At 38.8% G+C, this 14,773-nt stretch overlaps 1 protein-coding gene across 2 annotated transcripts in view; it reads left to right on the top strand.

Annotated features, from left to right (window-relative positions):
- The window catches only part of BMAL1 (basic helix-loop-helix ARNT like 1), a 62,128-nt gene that overhangs the window by 12,438 nt on the left and 34,917 nt on the right, over positions 1-14,773 (top strand). Inside the window, exons 2-4 of one of the 2 annotated variants that reach the window (XM_070762770.1) lie at positions 10,842-10,981; positions 11,387-11,534; positions 13,492-13,512. In XM_070762770.1, the coding sequence (XP_070618871.1) occupies positions 11,395-11,534; positions 13,492-13,512 (161 nt within the window). In that variant the 5' untranslated portion in view covers positions 10,842-10,981; positions 11,387-11,394. Of the gene's footprint in view, positions 1-10,836; positions 10,982-11,386; positions 11,535-13,491; positions 13,513-14,773 lie in introns of both variants that reach the window. The other variant, XM_070762762.1, reaches the window with a different exon arrangement.

Here is a 14,773-nt window from a genome sequence, read left to right as displayed (position 1 = left end):
TTTGTGTTGCAATCCTAACCTCCAACAACTTGTTTCCTTGTTGAAAACAGAAATGATTCAGTGTTACAAACTTTCCCCTACAATTCTTACCAGTTATCTGGAGAAAACTGAACTAAATAACTATTTCCAACACCGTTATATATTTACCAGAATATATACTGGAGTCCAGTCCATGGACTTGTTACTGAGTACGTCTATCTTTCAATCAATAATCTATCCACCAATCTATCCATTTATTATTTGGGGGTTGGGAGATTTCAGAATTAGTTTCAGTGGAGATTGGTAGTTTTAGATGGCAAAGAAGTAAAACTAGACAGTCCACAGGATTTTTGTATGCATTTTTAACCTTTAATCTTCCTTTGGAGAGAAGATTGTCTTAAATTTAGAACTGTCTCCTTTTGGGATTAATAGAGCATATAATCATCCTTAGCCACTAAATAAGCGGTATTGCCTGCTTCAAATATTTCTATTCTTCCAAATTTGGACTGAATGTATCAGCTTGTGTTCCTTCTTTCTTGACTGAGTTTTAGATAGCCTCCATAAATCTGCACAAAGAAATAAAGATAACCAGAATGAAGCACAAGATGAGTCAGAAATATCAATAAAATGTTTTAAATTAAAAAAAAATGACAATTCTTCCATGTTGAAAATAATTGATAAAATACAAAATTTTTCAAATAATGTGGGCAAGATCATTGTATGCCAAAGTGGAGGATTGTAAAATTAACTAAACCTGAAGAAATGAAGAAATTGACCAATCTAGTGAAGGCGAAACAAAACGATAAAGTGCATAAACCCTATACAGTGGAACCCCGACATAAGAGCTGCTCTACTTAAGAGCAACTCGAGATAAGAGCTGGGAGGGGAGAGATATTTTTGTTCTACTTACAAGCCCAAATTCGAGATACAAGCGCCAAGGAGCTGTCTCCTGAAGCCAAACGCTAACTTCCGCGTTCGGCTTCAGGAGACAGCTGCGAAGCGGCGCGCGTGTTTTAAAAGGTTGCAGCCGGCCTGGGGGGCTCGGGGGGTGCTTGCAGCTTTCTTTCTTGTTCTTTTTCTTTCTCTCTTTTACCTTCCCTTCCTCTATTTCTTCTTTTCTTTCTCCTTCCCACCTTCTTCCCTCCCTCCATCCCTTCACTCATTCCTCTCTTACTCTCCCCTTTCATAAGTTTCCTTGCTTCCTTCCTCTGTTCCTGTCCCTTCCCCCTTTCTTTCTTTCTTTCTTTCTTTCTTTCTTTCTTTCTTTCTTTCTTTCTTTCTTGCTCTTTTTCTTTCTCTCTTTTACCTTCCCTTCCTCTATTTCTTCTTTTCTTTCTCCTTCCCACCTTCTTCCCTCCCTCCCTCCCTTCACTCATTCCTCTCTTACTCTCCCCTTTCATAAGTTTCCTTGCTTCCTTCCTCTGTTCCTGTCCCTTCCCTCTTTCCTTCCTTCCTTCCCACCCTCCGTCCATTCATTCACCCATTCCTCTCTTGATCGCTTAAAGCCGGTCCCTGGTGCAAAAAGGGTTGGGGACCTCTGTCCTACAGGATTGGGTGGCAGAGAAGTTGAACATATGTAAATTTAAAAGTTTAAGAAAGTTTACAAGTTAAGTGAAAGAAACTTCATTATTCATTTATATGTACATGTACATTTCTTCATTAAAAACATGTCTTTCTGCATAATTTAGACTAACTTTGTGAGTTTTTTGAGGGCTGGAACCAATTAAAATTATTTACATTAATCCCTATGGGGAAAAGTCGTTCGAGATAAGAGCTGCTCGACTTAAGAGCCCAGGTCCGGAACGAATTAAACTCGTATCTCGAGGTACCACTGTATAGAGATTTTGTTCAAAGAAGAAAAGACTGAATTGATAGGTTCTAGATTTGGGGATTAAAAAGAGCCAAAGAAGATGGGAAAAAGAACAAGTTGATAATTATCCAATAGAAGGGTGGCAAGCATAACTATGCTTGTATTTCTCTTTTCTTTTTCTTTTTCTATTTGGATACTTAATAATTCTACCTTCTCGAAAAATTTTAAATACATATGTGTTGGATTTCATGTAGGAAAAATGTTTTAAAAAATGACTTACAGCAAGTAAAGCTGACATGTACTAATTTTCTTCCAAATTTTTTGCTTGCATCTGTCCATTAATCTATCATCTACGGTTGGAAGTTTGCATATATTAAATCATAATATGATTTTTCTTCAACATTTCTGTATGATGTCGGAATTTTTTCATATAATGTGAAAATTACATGATGGTCTCTCATTATATACAGGCCTGCTCCAATGATTTCTTAGTGTCTTTCCTTTGATTTGAATTGTTTTAAAACAGCCATAGTTGAGGGAAAAATATTTGAAAAACAGGCTTGATGTGAAAATAATGGCAGTCTGTTTGTAGAGTACCTCCCTAAACAATAGTAGTGGAATAGCTGTTATTCATGGTGGCCATATGCTATATACAGAAGCTAAGAGGGGGAATAAGTGACAAAAACAGCATCATATCATCACAGTGCAAATGTTCTGCCTTTTTGTATCTGTTTTATAATGTTGCACACATATCCAGGAGGGATGAAGCTTGCATTGCAAGGATTGCTACTGCTTTCCTCATTTTGACAAAAGCCTTTGATTCTGTGGGGATTTCGGGCTACATATTTGAATAATAGGAAATTAGTGGGAGAGACCTTTCAATCCTATTTGCTGTTTCCTGTACAGGTATCTCCCGATTATTAACCATTAATTTAGTGACTTTTTGAAACTGTGCAGGTGCTAAATGAGTGGTATCTAGGATGGGTCCTTGAGCTGTACACCATAATCATCACAATTATGACAAATCACGACTTGAACTATCTTGCTTTGCATGTATTGGGTCTCTCTCATACTGTATATTAGTTTCACCTTTAAAGTTGCATTTACCGAAAGAAATGAACTTTTGCATGATATTCTAATTTTTTGAGTTTCACCTGTACAGTGGTACCTCGAGATACGAGTTTAATTCGTTCCGGACCTGGGCTCTTAAGTCAAGCAGCTCTTATCTCGAACGACTTTTCCCCATAGGAATTAATGTAAATAATTTTAATTGGTTCCAGCCCTCAAAAAACTCACAAAGTTAGTCTAAATTATGCAGAAAGATATGTTTTTAATGAAGAAATGTACATGTACATATAAATGAATAATGAAGTTTCTTTCACTTAACTTGTAAACTTTCTTAAACTTTTAAATTTACATATGTTCAACTTCTCTGCCACCCAATCATGTAGGACAGAGGTCCCCAACCCTTTTTGCACCAGGGACCGGCTTTAAGCGATCAAGAGAGGAATGGGTGAATGAATGGACGGAGGGTGGGAAGGAAGGAAAGAGGGAAGGGACAGAAACAGAGGAAGGAAGCAAGGAAACTTATGAAAGGGGAGAGTAAGAGAGGAATGAGTGAAGGGAGGGAGGGAGGGAAGAAGGTGGGAAGGAGAAAGAAAAGAAGAAATAGAGGAAGGGAAGGTAAAAGAGAGAAAGAAAAAGAGCAAGAAAGAAAGCAAGAAAGAAAGAAAGAAAGAAAGAAAGAAAGAAAGAAAGGGGGAAGGGACAGGAACAGAGGAAGGAAGCAAGGAAACTTATGAAAGGGGAGAGTAAGAGAGGAATGAGTGAAAGGAGGGAGGGAGGGAAGAAGGTGGGAAGGAGAAAGAAAAGAAGAAATAGAGGAAGGGAAGGTAAAAGAGAGAAAGAAAAAGAGCAAGAAAGAAAGCTGCAAGCACCCCCCCGAGCCCCCCAGGCCGGCTGCAACCTTTTAAAACACGCGCGCCGCTTCGCAGCTGTCTCCTGAAGCCGAATGCGGAAGTTAGCGTTTGGCTTCAGGAGACAGCTCCTTGGCGCTTGTATCTCGAATTTGGGCTTGTAAGTAGAACAAAAATATCTCTCCCCTCCCAGCTCTTATCTCGAGTTGCTCTTAAGTAGAGCAGCTCTTATGTCGGGGTTCCACTGTATCTGGTCTCTGACCCGGAAAAAAAAATCTTAACAATTTTCAACTTAGGCAACAATTTCAATCATGTTGAAAACAAAAATCTGCAACTTTTTATCTTCATGTCAATGCGTACATTGAAACCCTGCATATATTTCATTGCTGTTGAATTCCATGTCTGAAAAGTTGTCCTGCAGACATTGCTGATACAGTATTTAACAAATAATTGTTTTCATGGTTAATGGGGCTTGAGAATTTGGTCTTCTTGGATGCTGACAATGAATGTTCTTATTGCCAAAAGGGAAGGTCTGTACCTCTGTTGTTGTTGTTGTTGTTGTTGTTTTTGTTGTTATTATTATTATTATTATTATTATTATTATTATTATTATTATTATTTATTAGATTTGTATGCCGCCCCTTTCCGTGGACTCGGGGCAGCTCACAACACAATAAAACAATTCATAACAAATCTAATAATATACAATTAAAAATAATTTTAAAAAACCCATTTTTAAGCAGAATGTGGTGCACACTCCCCACAAGGGGGCAATTTGATTTTTGAGGGGGCAATTGGAATCTTGTTTACACCAAGTTAATGGCCTTTTAGGCTTCCTCCGTGTGAGTAGGAGTTCACTTTTTGAATAGTAAGAATTACATGTCATGGTGTGGGGGGGGGGGGGCATCAGGGTTTTAGAGATGCTTAAGTGGGGCATGGACAAAAAAAAGATTGGAAACCACTGGTCTATACATTGCCTGCTGAAATTCTATTATTTTTTAAATGGCAAATCTGACCTTGATTTTCTCAGTGGGATGTTTATTCTATGTGTTTAAAACTCTTATATAGCTGCCCATCTTGAATTGAACCCTGGGCAGCTCCAGTTTTGATGCTTGTGGCGATTACAATCTGATTTGCTATATGGATTAAGCCGATTCTGTGAAAATAGGCCATCTCCAAAGAGAAGTTCCAAATCAAACCACTGGCTGCCTTCTATGTAGTGAAGGAAGGAGGAGGAAGAGAGCTTATATATGTCTTGGTCATATATCTGTTTTTCTCTCAAAAAAGGTGTAACATTTAAGATGAAGCACCGAGGAGAGAATAGCAGTGTTCTCGTGTGAGAATGTCCTTGGAAGTATCTTGGCAACAAGCTTTGGTCAACATGAAGAAAGTTAAGGGCGTTTTTGCAGTCTGTTACAACAGGCAAATGTTGCCTTGTTTTTCAGAGTATTTTTATAGTGCTTCAATAAACAAGAGTAATAAATCTATTCGCAGCATCTCATCTAATTACAGTGCAATAAAATGGACAGCTGTTGCGTCCTCATTTAAAATAAATCAGAGCAGAAATTATAACCAATTTATTAAGTTACAAATCATGGAAATAATACTTTTTTAAGGTTACCTGAAACTGGCTTTTTAAAAAAAATATAGTTTTTCACTTTGAGCAGCAGTGGGCCACGAGCCGGAATGCTAAATTGCGCTCGCTGATGCGGCTTATAGGTTCTTGCGGTACCAGCGCGATTTTGCTGCTGCACCTGTGGAGGAAGCAAAATCGCGCATGGAACTGCAAGGTGTTTTGGCAAGGTTTTTTTGCTTCTGCGCATGCTGAAACATGGCTACACCTGCAGCTCCGTGCATGATTTTGCTTCCTCCACAGGTGCAGCAGCAAAATCGCACTGGTCCCGCAAGAACTTGTGAGCCGTATCGGCGAGCGCAATTTAGCATTCCGGCTCGTAGTCCACCGCTGACTTTGAGTGATATGAAAGGAGTTAAATATTGGCATAGATTTTTCCTGCAATGATGACTTCCAAATTTGGAAGTTGTAGGAAAAAAGATTCAAACCTCTGATCATTTTATGGTGTGGCCTTAGCCAAATCTCAGTGCACTGAATTTTTGTCATGGATCACTTTAGCACAATGGTGGAAACAAGGAATTTTGGAACTGTGAGAAAGCGCTGTGGGAGAATTTACATGAAATCTTGGAATTGTAGCTAAGATCCATGATATATACTTGAGGTTTGTAGGGAATTTTTAAAGGGAAAATGTGATTATGTGAGTTTGATGTTAAATCTGTTGAATAATAATAAATGTGAACCACAGTTGAATAAGCTCTGCAGGCTTGGACCTTTCTTACACAGTGGGGATGAAGGAGAGTAATTTTCATTGATGCAACCTTCTCTAACTTCGTTCCTTAATAATGAGACCAATCAGAACTGCTGGGATCGCAGTCATTAAGCAATATGAACACTTGATGTCATATTTTACAATCACATTTCTTAGCGAAAGAAATTCTGATCCAAATTACTGGCATTAAAGAAGGATTACCTATACAGTGGTACCTCTACCTACAAATGCCCCTACTTACGAACTTTTCTAGATAAGAACCGGGTGTTCAAGATTTTTTTGCCTCTTCTCAAGAATCATTTTCCACTTACAAGCCTCTGAAACTGTAACCAGAGTTGCCAGACAAAGGGAACAGCTGAGGAACAAGAGTCGGCCTGGGAGTAAGGCCACTTGTGGACGATGAATGGCCCCTCCCATAGGGAATAAAAGAGGAAAGAAAGGGGAGGGAATTTTGCAGGAGACAATTGGTAGTTTGCTTAATTGGTTCGTAATGCTGCGACATCTTGCCAAATTTTGAAGATATTGGCCTGGCAGCTCTCTTGAAAGACTTCATTGGATGTGAAGGAGAGAAATTTATTTATTTATTTGTAAAAAATTATATGCTGCCCTACTCCACATTGGACTCTAGACGGCTTACAGTAAAAACAGCAATTAAACATTAATTAGTACATTAATGACCTTAAAAAAAAACCATACATATCTCTCAATCATTCATGGCCGAATCAAGATGATAACCTAACGGCCCCAGGCCTGCCGAAAAAGACAGGTCTTATCGGTTTTCCAGAAGGCCAGTAAGGTGGGAGTGGTACGGATCTCCAGAGGCAGTTGATTCCAGAGCATTGGGGCTGTAGAGGAGGTCCTTCCCTGCAGCCCTGCCAATTGACATTGTTTGGCAGACGGAACCCGGAGAAGACGAACCCTGTGGGCCGTTATTGGCCGCTGGGAAGTGTGCGGTAGAAAGCGGTCCCATAGGTAGTCTGGTCCTAAGCCATGTAGGGATTTAAAGGTAATAACCAACACCTTGAAATTCACAGTAACTTAATAAAAAGGTTTGGGAACGCCTAGGTCAGAACACTCCTTCAACTCTTCAACCTGCCTATCTCCTCCATCTCTGTCCCTTTGACTACCCTTCGCTCTGTTTTCTCTGCCACATGGCTGGCCATGTGGTCCCTCTCCTTGCCCCTCCTGCCCTCCAATGCTTCTGCCAATCCTGCCACCCCTAGTTGTCCTTTGCTTCTTCTTCCTTCTGCTTCCCTTCTTCCCATGAGGCTTTGTCCTGATTGCAGGAGGCCTTGCTAGACCTGAAGCAGCAGGACCATGCAGGGTAGCTGGGCCAGCAAAGATGGCAGAGTGCAGGGTGGCCAAAAAGGGGGCAAAGATGAGAGGGGGAGTTAAACAGATGTGGAGAATCGAAGTGCCTCTGTGGTCTTATGTGTGGGCAGATTGCAAAGGGCTTGACTTTTGATCACAACCATGGGGATGCTGCAATTGCTGTAACTTTGGAGGCTGTACATAACTACAGTTCATTCACTGCTGTCATAATTTTGAACCCGTACTGAATGAAGGTTCATTAACTCATGACTACCCGTACTGAGCAATTTGATAGGACAATATGTTTTAGGGTCCTACTGGGGAAAAGGAAATAGGAATAAATAGTTCTTTCTGTTTAGTATTTGAAAATAATTGGTTTAGTTCAGCAGATTGGAGCCGTTCTTTTCTTTCCCGGAACAAAAGATTTGGATCCAATTCAGTATCTATAAATTACTTTATTGGTGTGTCAAGTAAACAAGTGGTAAAGCTTAAGAAAAGAATGTCAGGCTTGTAGGCTCAGTTTGCATTTCTTGGTAGCAATCATACTTATTTTAAAATCCAATATGATAAAATCTAATGAAGGATTCGAATTAACTGGTGTTTAAATGTAGTATAAATAGTGGAAAATAGTGTTGGCAGCAAGGCTAGATCATATTTTAATGGCATGTTCTTTAGATTTTGTATCAGTATGTAAATATGGAATGCAGTTAGTTAGCATTGCAGGTTTGTTTGCAATACAGTATTCATATGAAGTTATTGAGCTGCCAGGGTGTACACCTCTTAAATATGCATTAAGCAAGGCACGGAATGCTAATCTCTTTAAAACTAGTACCCAAGGTGGTTACCTCTAAAAATAATTCATGTAAGTATTTTATGGCATTTAGAGACCTTACAGGTAGTAATGGGAAACATTTAATTTGGAAATTTTATTAATCCTGCCTTTATATTTTTAAAACCATTCTGAACAAAACTGGAGGAAGAAAAACAAGGATTTCCTAGCAAAGATTTTACTATATGTTCTGTTTATTGTTTAATTTTGTTGTGGGCTACCTATAGTCACATTGTTTCATTTGGGTGGCCTTATACATTATTAAATATACAAATATATACATATCCCATGTTTGTACAGATCTGAGATAACAAAAATAAGTTCATCTGACTGTGCAATTTTGTTTCGCATTAAAATGAGTTGCAGGCAGTGAAGGACTACCAAAATATTTACTACCACACTGTGGGCATGGCTTATGCAGGACGCCCTGCATTTCCTTTCAACATCTTTCAGTGCAAATTGGGTGCTCTGGGGTGGAGCTCCATGTTCACTACCCCACTGTGTTCCCCCCCCCGCCCCGTCTGGGCCCACCCTGGTTGCAAGCAGCATTTCATATAGCTTGTATCTACATCAAACATATTGATTATGTGACTTCAAGATACACTATGCCTATCAAATACTCTAGATATGCTAGAATATGAGAAAAAGGAAGTGCTTGAAACCATCGAAAGGCATAGAAATCAAATCAATCAACCAATAAAATTTTAGGGAAAAGTTTATGGATCTCTTCCCTCGCAGTAAGAGACTAAGCCAGGGATGTCAAACTCAATTTCATTGAGGACTGCATTTGGATTGTGTTTGACCTTGGGGAGGTGGGGAGCGTGGCCAGGAGGGTGTGACCAGCTCAACACCACTCATGTCGGTGCTTGTGGCCCAAGCTTGAAAAACGAGCTCAATTTTCATTGGCAGAGGGTTGCAAGAGGACATAGCAGCCAAAAGCGGAGCTCGGGAGCCCTGTTTTTGCTGTTAAGAGGCACTGCAGGCCAGTCCTGTGCTGTTTTCAGGGTGGCCCCATGGGTCAGATCTAAGCCAGGATTCAGCCCACAGGCCTTGAGTTTGACACTCCTGGTCTAAGCACGTATCTTGATTTTTTAAAATATATTTTTATTTATTTATTTATTTGTCCAATACACAAAACATATTGAGGGGAATGGGCATGAAGTATTACATATAAGGAAAAGATATGAAAATGGAGGAGAAGATATATGAAAGGGAGGAAAGATATATGACATATGGGATAAGGGGAGACAAATTGGACAGGGGACGAAAGGCACACTGGTGCACTTATGTACGCCCCTTACTGACCTCTTAGGAACCTGGAGAGGTCAATCGTGGATAGTCTAAGGGAGAAATGTTGGGGGTTAGGGCTTGACACTACTGAATCGGGTAATGAGTTCCACGCTTCGACAACTCGATTGCTAAAGTCATATTTTTTACAGTCGAGCTTGGAGCGATTAATATTGAGTTTGAATTTGTTGCATGCTCTTGTGTTGTTGTGGTTGAAGCTGAAGTAGTCGCCAACAGGCAGGACGTTGCAGCATATGATCTTGTGGGCAATACTTAGATCATGTTTTAGGCATCGTGGTTCTAAGCTTTCTAGGCCTAGGATTGAAAGTCTGTTTTCATAGGGCATTCCGTTTCGAGTGGAGGAGTGAAGGGCTCTTCTGGTGAAGTATCTTTGGACGTTTTCTAGGGTGTTGATGTCCGAGATGTGGTGTAGGTTCCAGACAGATGAACTGTATTCAAGGATGGGTCTGGCAAATGTTTTGTAGGCTCTGGTGAGTAGTGTGAGATTGCCGGAGCAGAAGCTGCGTAGGATCAGGTTAATAATTCTGGATATATATATTTAGGGATCATCCTATAATTAGAAGATCTCCTGCATTTACATCCTGTTGTCTTCTAAGATAGAACAACAGAAAAACAAATGTTGGACAAGAGCTTTGAGGTCTTCTAGTCCAAACTGCTGTTGAAGTATGCATCTGCTTTGTGAAGCACTTGGTTATCTTGGATTATTTTCTTCTGTTGATGGTCAGGGAGAAGGAGATTTTTTATTTTTTTTGCAATCTTTTCAAACAATCTTTTCCTTGGTGCAGATTAAGTGTGGGAAGCAATAGAGAAGAAAAGGTCTTTGTATTAATGGAAGATCACAGCTCTGCATATTACACCCTTAACTTCATGCAGTGAGTTATGTCATGTAACTTCAACACGGACAGAAAGATCCCAACCTAAATTTGATCAAGGTTCTCCTATGCCCAGGCTCTCCTCTGTAATGCAAAACAAAATCTCCTTCATGAACAGGTTTTGTAAACACGATAGCTCTATTTCTTTATTTCTTTTTCTGGATGTGGAAAGTGCCCAGCTAGAGATTAGTAGTGACTTAATAGATTTTATTGGCATAGTTTCAAGTCAGCAAAAACAACCAATATGTAAGCAACTCTAATTTAACACTGATCTGTGAAACTCATATACAATGAGAGTCTTAAATGAAGCTGCTTTTAATTGAACCAATTGTATTTTTTGACCATATGGGTTGTTTTAATTTATGGAGAGAAATTCTGGTTGGTTGGTTGGTTGGTTTGTTTAAAGGTCAAAGACTGTATCCAGTGATTTGATGGTAGTAAATTGACAGTATGGTATTTGTTTTCTTAGCACAGAGGCACCTTGAAAGTGTTGATGAGCAGGACTGGAAGAAATGAAAGGACAATTAAGGTAACTGGGTTGCTTTGCCGTTGGCAACAGTAGAACAGCACATCTTTGCAAAGTGATTCTAGGATTAAAGAGATCAAGCTTACAGGTAAGGAAAGCCACAAACTTAACCGCTGCTATGTAATCATATTTTCTTTCACAAAAAACAAATAGAATCCTAAATGTCCCCTTTTCTGACATTAGCTGAAACTAATTAAAATTAATTGTATTGCCCCACTGTTTCTCCAGTTAAATTTATTTAGAACTTTAAAAGTTATTTTTATTTCCCCCCCCCCTGTGTTCCTTTCTCTTAGAAATTGTGTGTTGTTGTTTTGTCTTCTTTGATTTCTTAATTGGAGACTTCAAATAATTATTCAGTGCATTCCAAGAGCTTTAGGCAGACTTCTTGGGAATATGAGCATGTTATGCTACTTCAAGTGTGGTGGCAATTTCAAATAATTGATTTTTTTTTAAATGTAATCCTTCAGTGTTTTTCCCCTCTTAATAATTCCAGGCAATCCAATGGCTGACCAAAGGATGGACATTTCCTCTACCATCAGTGATTTTATGTCACCTGGTCCCACTGATATGATCTCTAGTTCTCTTAACTCTTCAGGGATGGATTGTAACAGGAAAAGGAAAGGAAGTTCTACTGATTACCAGTAAGTGTTTCCAACCCATATCACACTTTAGCTGTGTCTTGGCTTGGTACTGCACTTCAGTTTTGGCATTTGTACCTTACTTTCAGCAAAAAAAAAATAGATCTTCTTCAAGCTGTAATAATCCAAAATATACAAAGTAAATATGCAGTCATGTCTCTCTCTATATAGACATACATACATACTAACTACACACACACGTGTGTGTGTGTGTGTGTGTGTGTGTGTGTGTGTTTGTATGTATGTTTTTTCTGTCTAAATATTTCAGCAAAAATATGTTACATATGTATTTACTCATTTACTCATTTATTTACTCATTTATTTATTTACTTACTTACTTACTTACTTACTTACTTACTTACTTACTTACTTACTTACTTATTGGATTTGTATGCCGCCCCTCTCCGCAGACTCGGGGCGGCTAATAACAGTAATAAAACAGTATATGACAATAACCTAATACTAAAAACAGTTACAAACCCATTACAGTATATAAAAACCAATCATACATACAGACATACCATGCATAAAATTGTAAAGGCCTAGGGGGAAAGTGTATCTCAATTCACCCATGCCTGGCGGCAGAGGTGACTTTTAAGCACCTTACGAAAGACAAGGAGGGTGGGGGCAATTCTAATCTCTGGGGGGAGTTGGTTCGATATATATTTATATATGTGTGTGTATGTGTATGTATATGAAGGTCTTGGCATATTCGGGTTTCTTCCCATGTAAGTTTCAGAGATTCCTGGTGATGTTTTTTTTTTAAAATTAATATTTTTATTGATTTTTTAAAAATATGAACACACACACAACATAAAACAGGTGCTCTGTGAGTAGTGCCCACCACCAGACAAGCATTCACACCCCACCACTAAATCGGGGGTATTTCTTGTATATACCATTTTAACTCAGGAGCAAAATATCTGTAAACATATTATAAAGTGATTCCAATTTATTCCTTGTAGAATCCTGGTCTCGGATTCTACTCGCCATATATCGTCTTACCTTGTCCCATCGTCCTATCAGTTGTCACAAATCAGTTTCATTAACCGAATTCATCCTTTTATCTATAATCTCAAATTGAATGTGGTTCATCATGTACTGGTGCCAATTTTGCATTGTCCATTTTGTCGCATCCTTCCAGCCCAAAACTATTACCGCCTGCGCGCTTTCCATTGCAGCTTGTTTTATTTCTCTAAATTCTCCCATCGTATTGCTTTTAACTAATCGCATTGCTTTTAACAAATAGCATTATTTGTTGAGGAGCCCAGTAATATTTTAAGGTTTTGTACTGAACCCACAAGGTTCAGTATGATAACAGATTAGGCAAGCTGCTCAATTTTCTTTAATTGCTATAGAAGTTCAGTTCTAGATAATGATTAAAGCGTTTATGGGTAAAAACATACTATTTAATTATTTCCTATTTTAAAAGTCATTAAGGATCATACTAAGGTACTAAAGAAATAAGGACAATAAAAAAAGTGCTCTCTCGACAGGAACCTTTTGGCTGCATGCTGCACGCAAGGTAATCTTTCTCTTCCAAATTCCGCCAGAAATGAGTCTTCAGACATAGTCATCACGTCTGCGTAGCCTCTCAAAGCAAAAGGGGAGAAAGATTTCTTGCATGCAGCATGCAGCCAAAAGGTTCCTTCTCCTGGTTCTGTGCCTTAAGTGCACTCTTCTTCCCCCCTCCTGCCGAAAGAGAGGGGGCAGGGGGGGGGGGGAGACAAGGAAGGGGGCAGGGGGGGGGAGACAAGGAAGCGCATGCCCAGCTACTTCTGCCGCTAAGCCCGGCTGAGCCCCCACTTCCTCAGGCAGCCCGCAAGAGTTTCTTCCCCCTCCCAGGTAGGATTGTCTCCAGGGTGCATTTTCTTACCTAACAGTGGAAATTAAAATAAATGGACAGGATGCAGATAAACATTTTTATTAATCGTACAATGTACACTTTATCTCTTTGCAGGCTCGATGGGTTTTCTTTTGAGTAAGTACAAAAATTGGGTGATGATGGGAGAATCTTGTGATATAATTGACTATTTAAAAGTGCCTCAAATTAAGAACAATGTGAAATAGATTCAGTAGCACTAAATTTAAGAACCAAATACTTGGGAGCATACGCAATGAATAGGAAAAGTTTCCGCTTAAGCAGATGTAGAATGCAGTTAAATTGTTTGAGCTGCTAATAGTTTTTAAATCCTTACCTAATTTAGAAAATGCTGGACCTACAACTTGTGAAATCACACATATTCCTGTAAATTTTAATGTAATCTATATCTAGGAGATCTCTAGGAGATACGTTTTTCTCTTTTTCTTATGTTCTGAATAGTTTTCTGAAAGATTTAGGGTTAAACAAAAGAGGTTAATCAATTATTGTGGGTTGAGAGCAGAACATTTATCCATGTATTTAATTTCCTTTCATCCATTTGAATAGATGGACCCATTTTGTTTTCCACAACCATGCCAAATTGTTTTTAAAAAACTAGAATTATTGCTGAGGACCATATTTATTCTTTAAAGCCATATTCCAAATCATACTTTGAAGTATGGTAGAGCAGGGATATCAAACTGACAGTCCACGTAGGCCATGCTCACCCTAGCTCCACAAATAGGAAAAATGTCACAAAACGTCACATGATGGCAATGTGATGCTGCAAGTTTGACACCTGTCTTGTAGAGGGAATATAATTTAATAAAGGTATTTCAAAGAAACAGGTTTATAGAAATCATTTTTATGTTTTTGGAATCTTGGGGGTTAGCGAGCAGTAATGAATAGAAAAGAATAAACAATTCAGCATTTCAAAACAATTTTTTGTATTTCAGTAATATATTAAAATGACTATTATAATAAATGATAAAATATAAATCAACACTCATCAACACCCCAATCAATTAATAAAAAGCCACATATAGCCATGCACTGCATAAATTACTACGCATAGAATAGCCCAAAGCATGCATTTCTGATGTGAGAAATTTCATGAGGGTGGGCTCCAACATGAGTCCAAAAGTTTGGAAGTTTAAATTTCTAGTCTTGGTGACTGACCCATATTGGATCCTAAAAATATAAATGATTATTGGCAGTTTAATGCCTAGGGTTACATGTCTAAACCTTTACCTGCGGTTGTTATTTGTGCTGCTTAACATACCAGTATACAGTGGTACCTCAAGATACAAACCCCTCGTCTTACGAACAACCCGAGATATGAACCCGGGGTTCAGAAAATTTTTGCCTCTTCTTACGAACT

Source organism: Erythrolamprus reginae, chromosome 1, assembly GCF_031021105.1.
Source record: "Erythrolamprus reginae isolate rEryReg1 chromosome 1, rEryReg1.hap1, whole genome shotgun sequence".
NCBI lineage: Eukaryota > Metazoa > Chordata > Lepidosauria > Squamata > Dipsadidae > Erythrolamprus > Erythrolamprus reginae.
The sequence above is the reverse complement of the archived record's forward strand: the minus strand, read 5'-3'. Positions and strand labels throughout refer to the sequence as shown.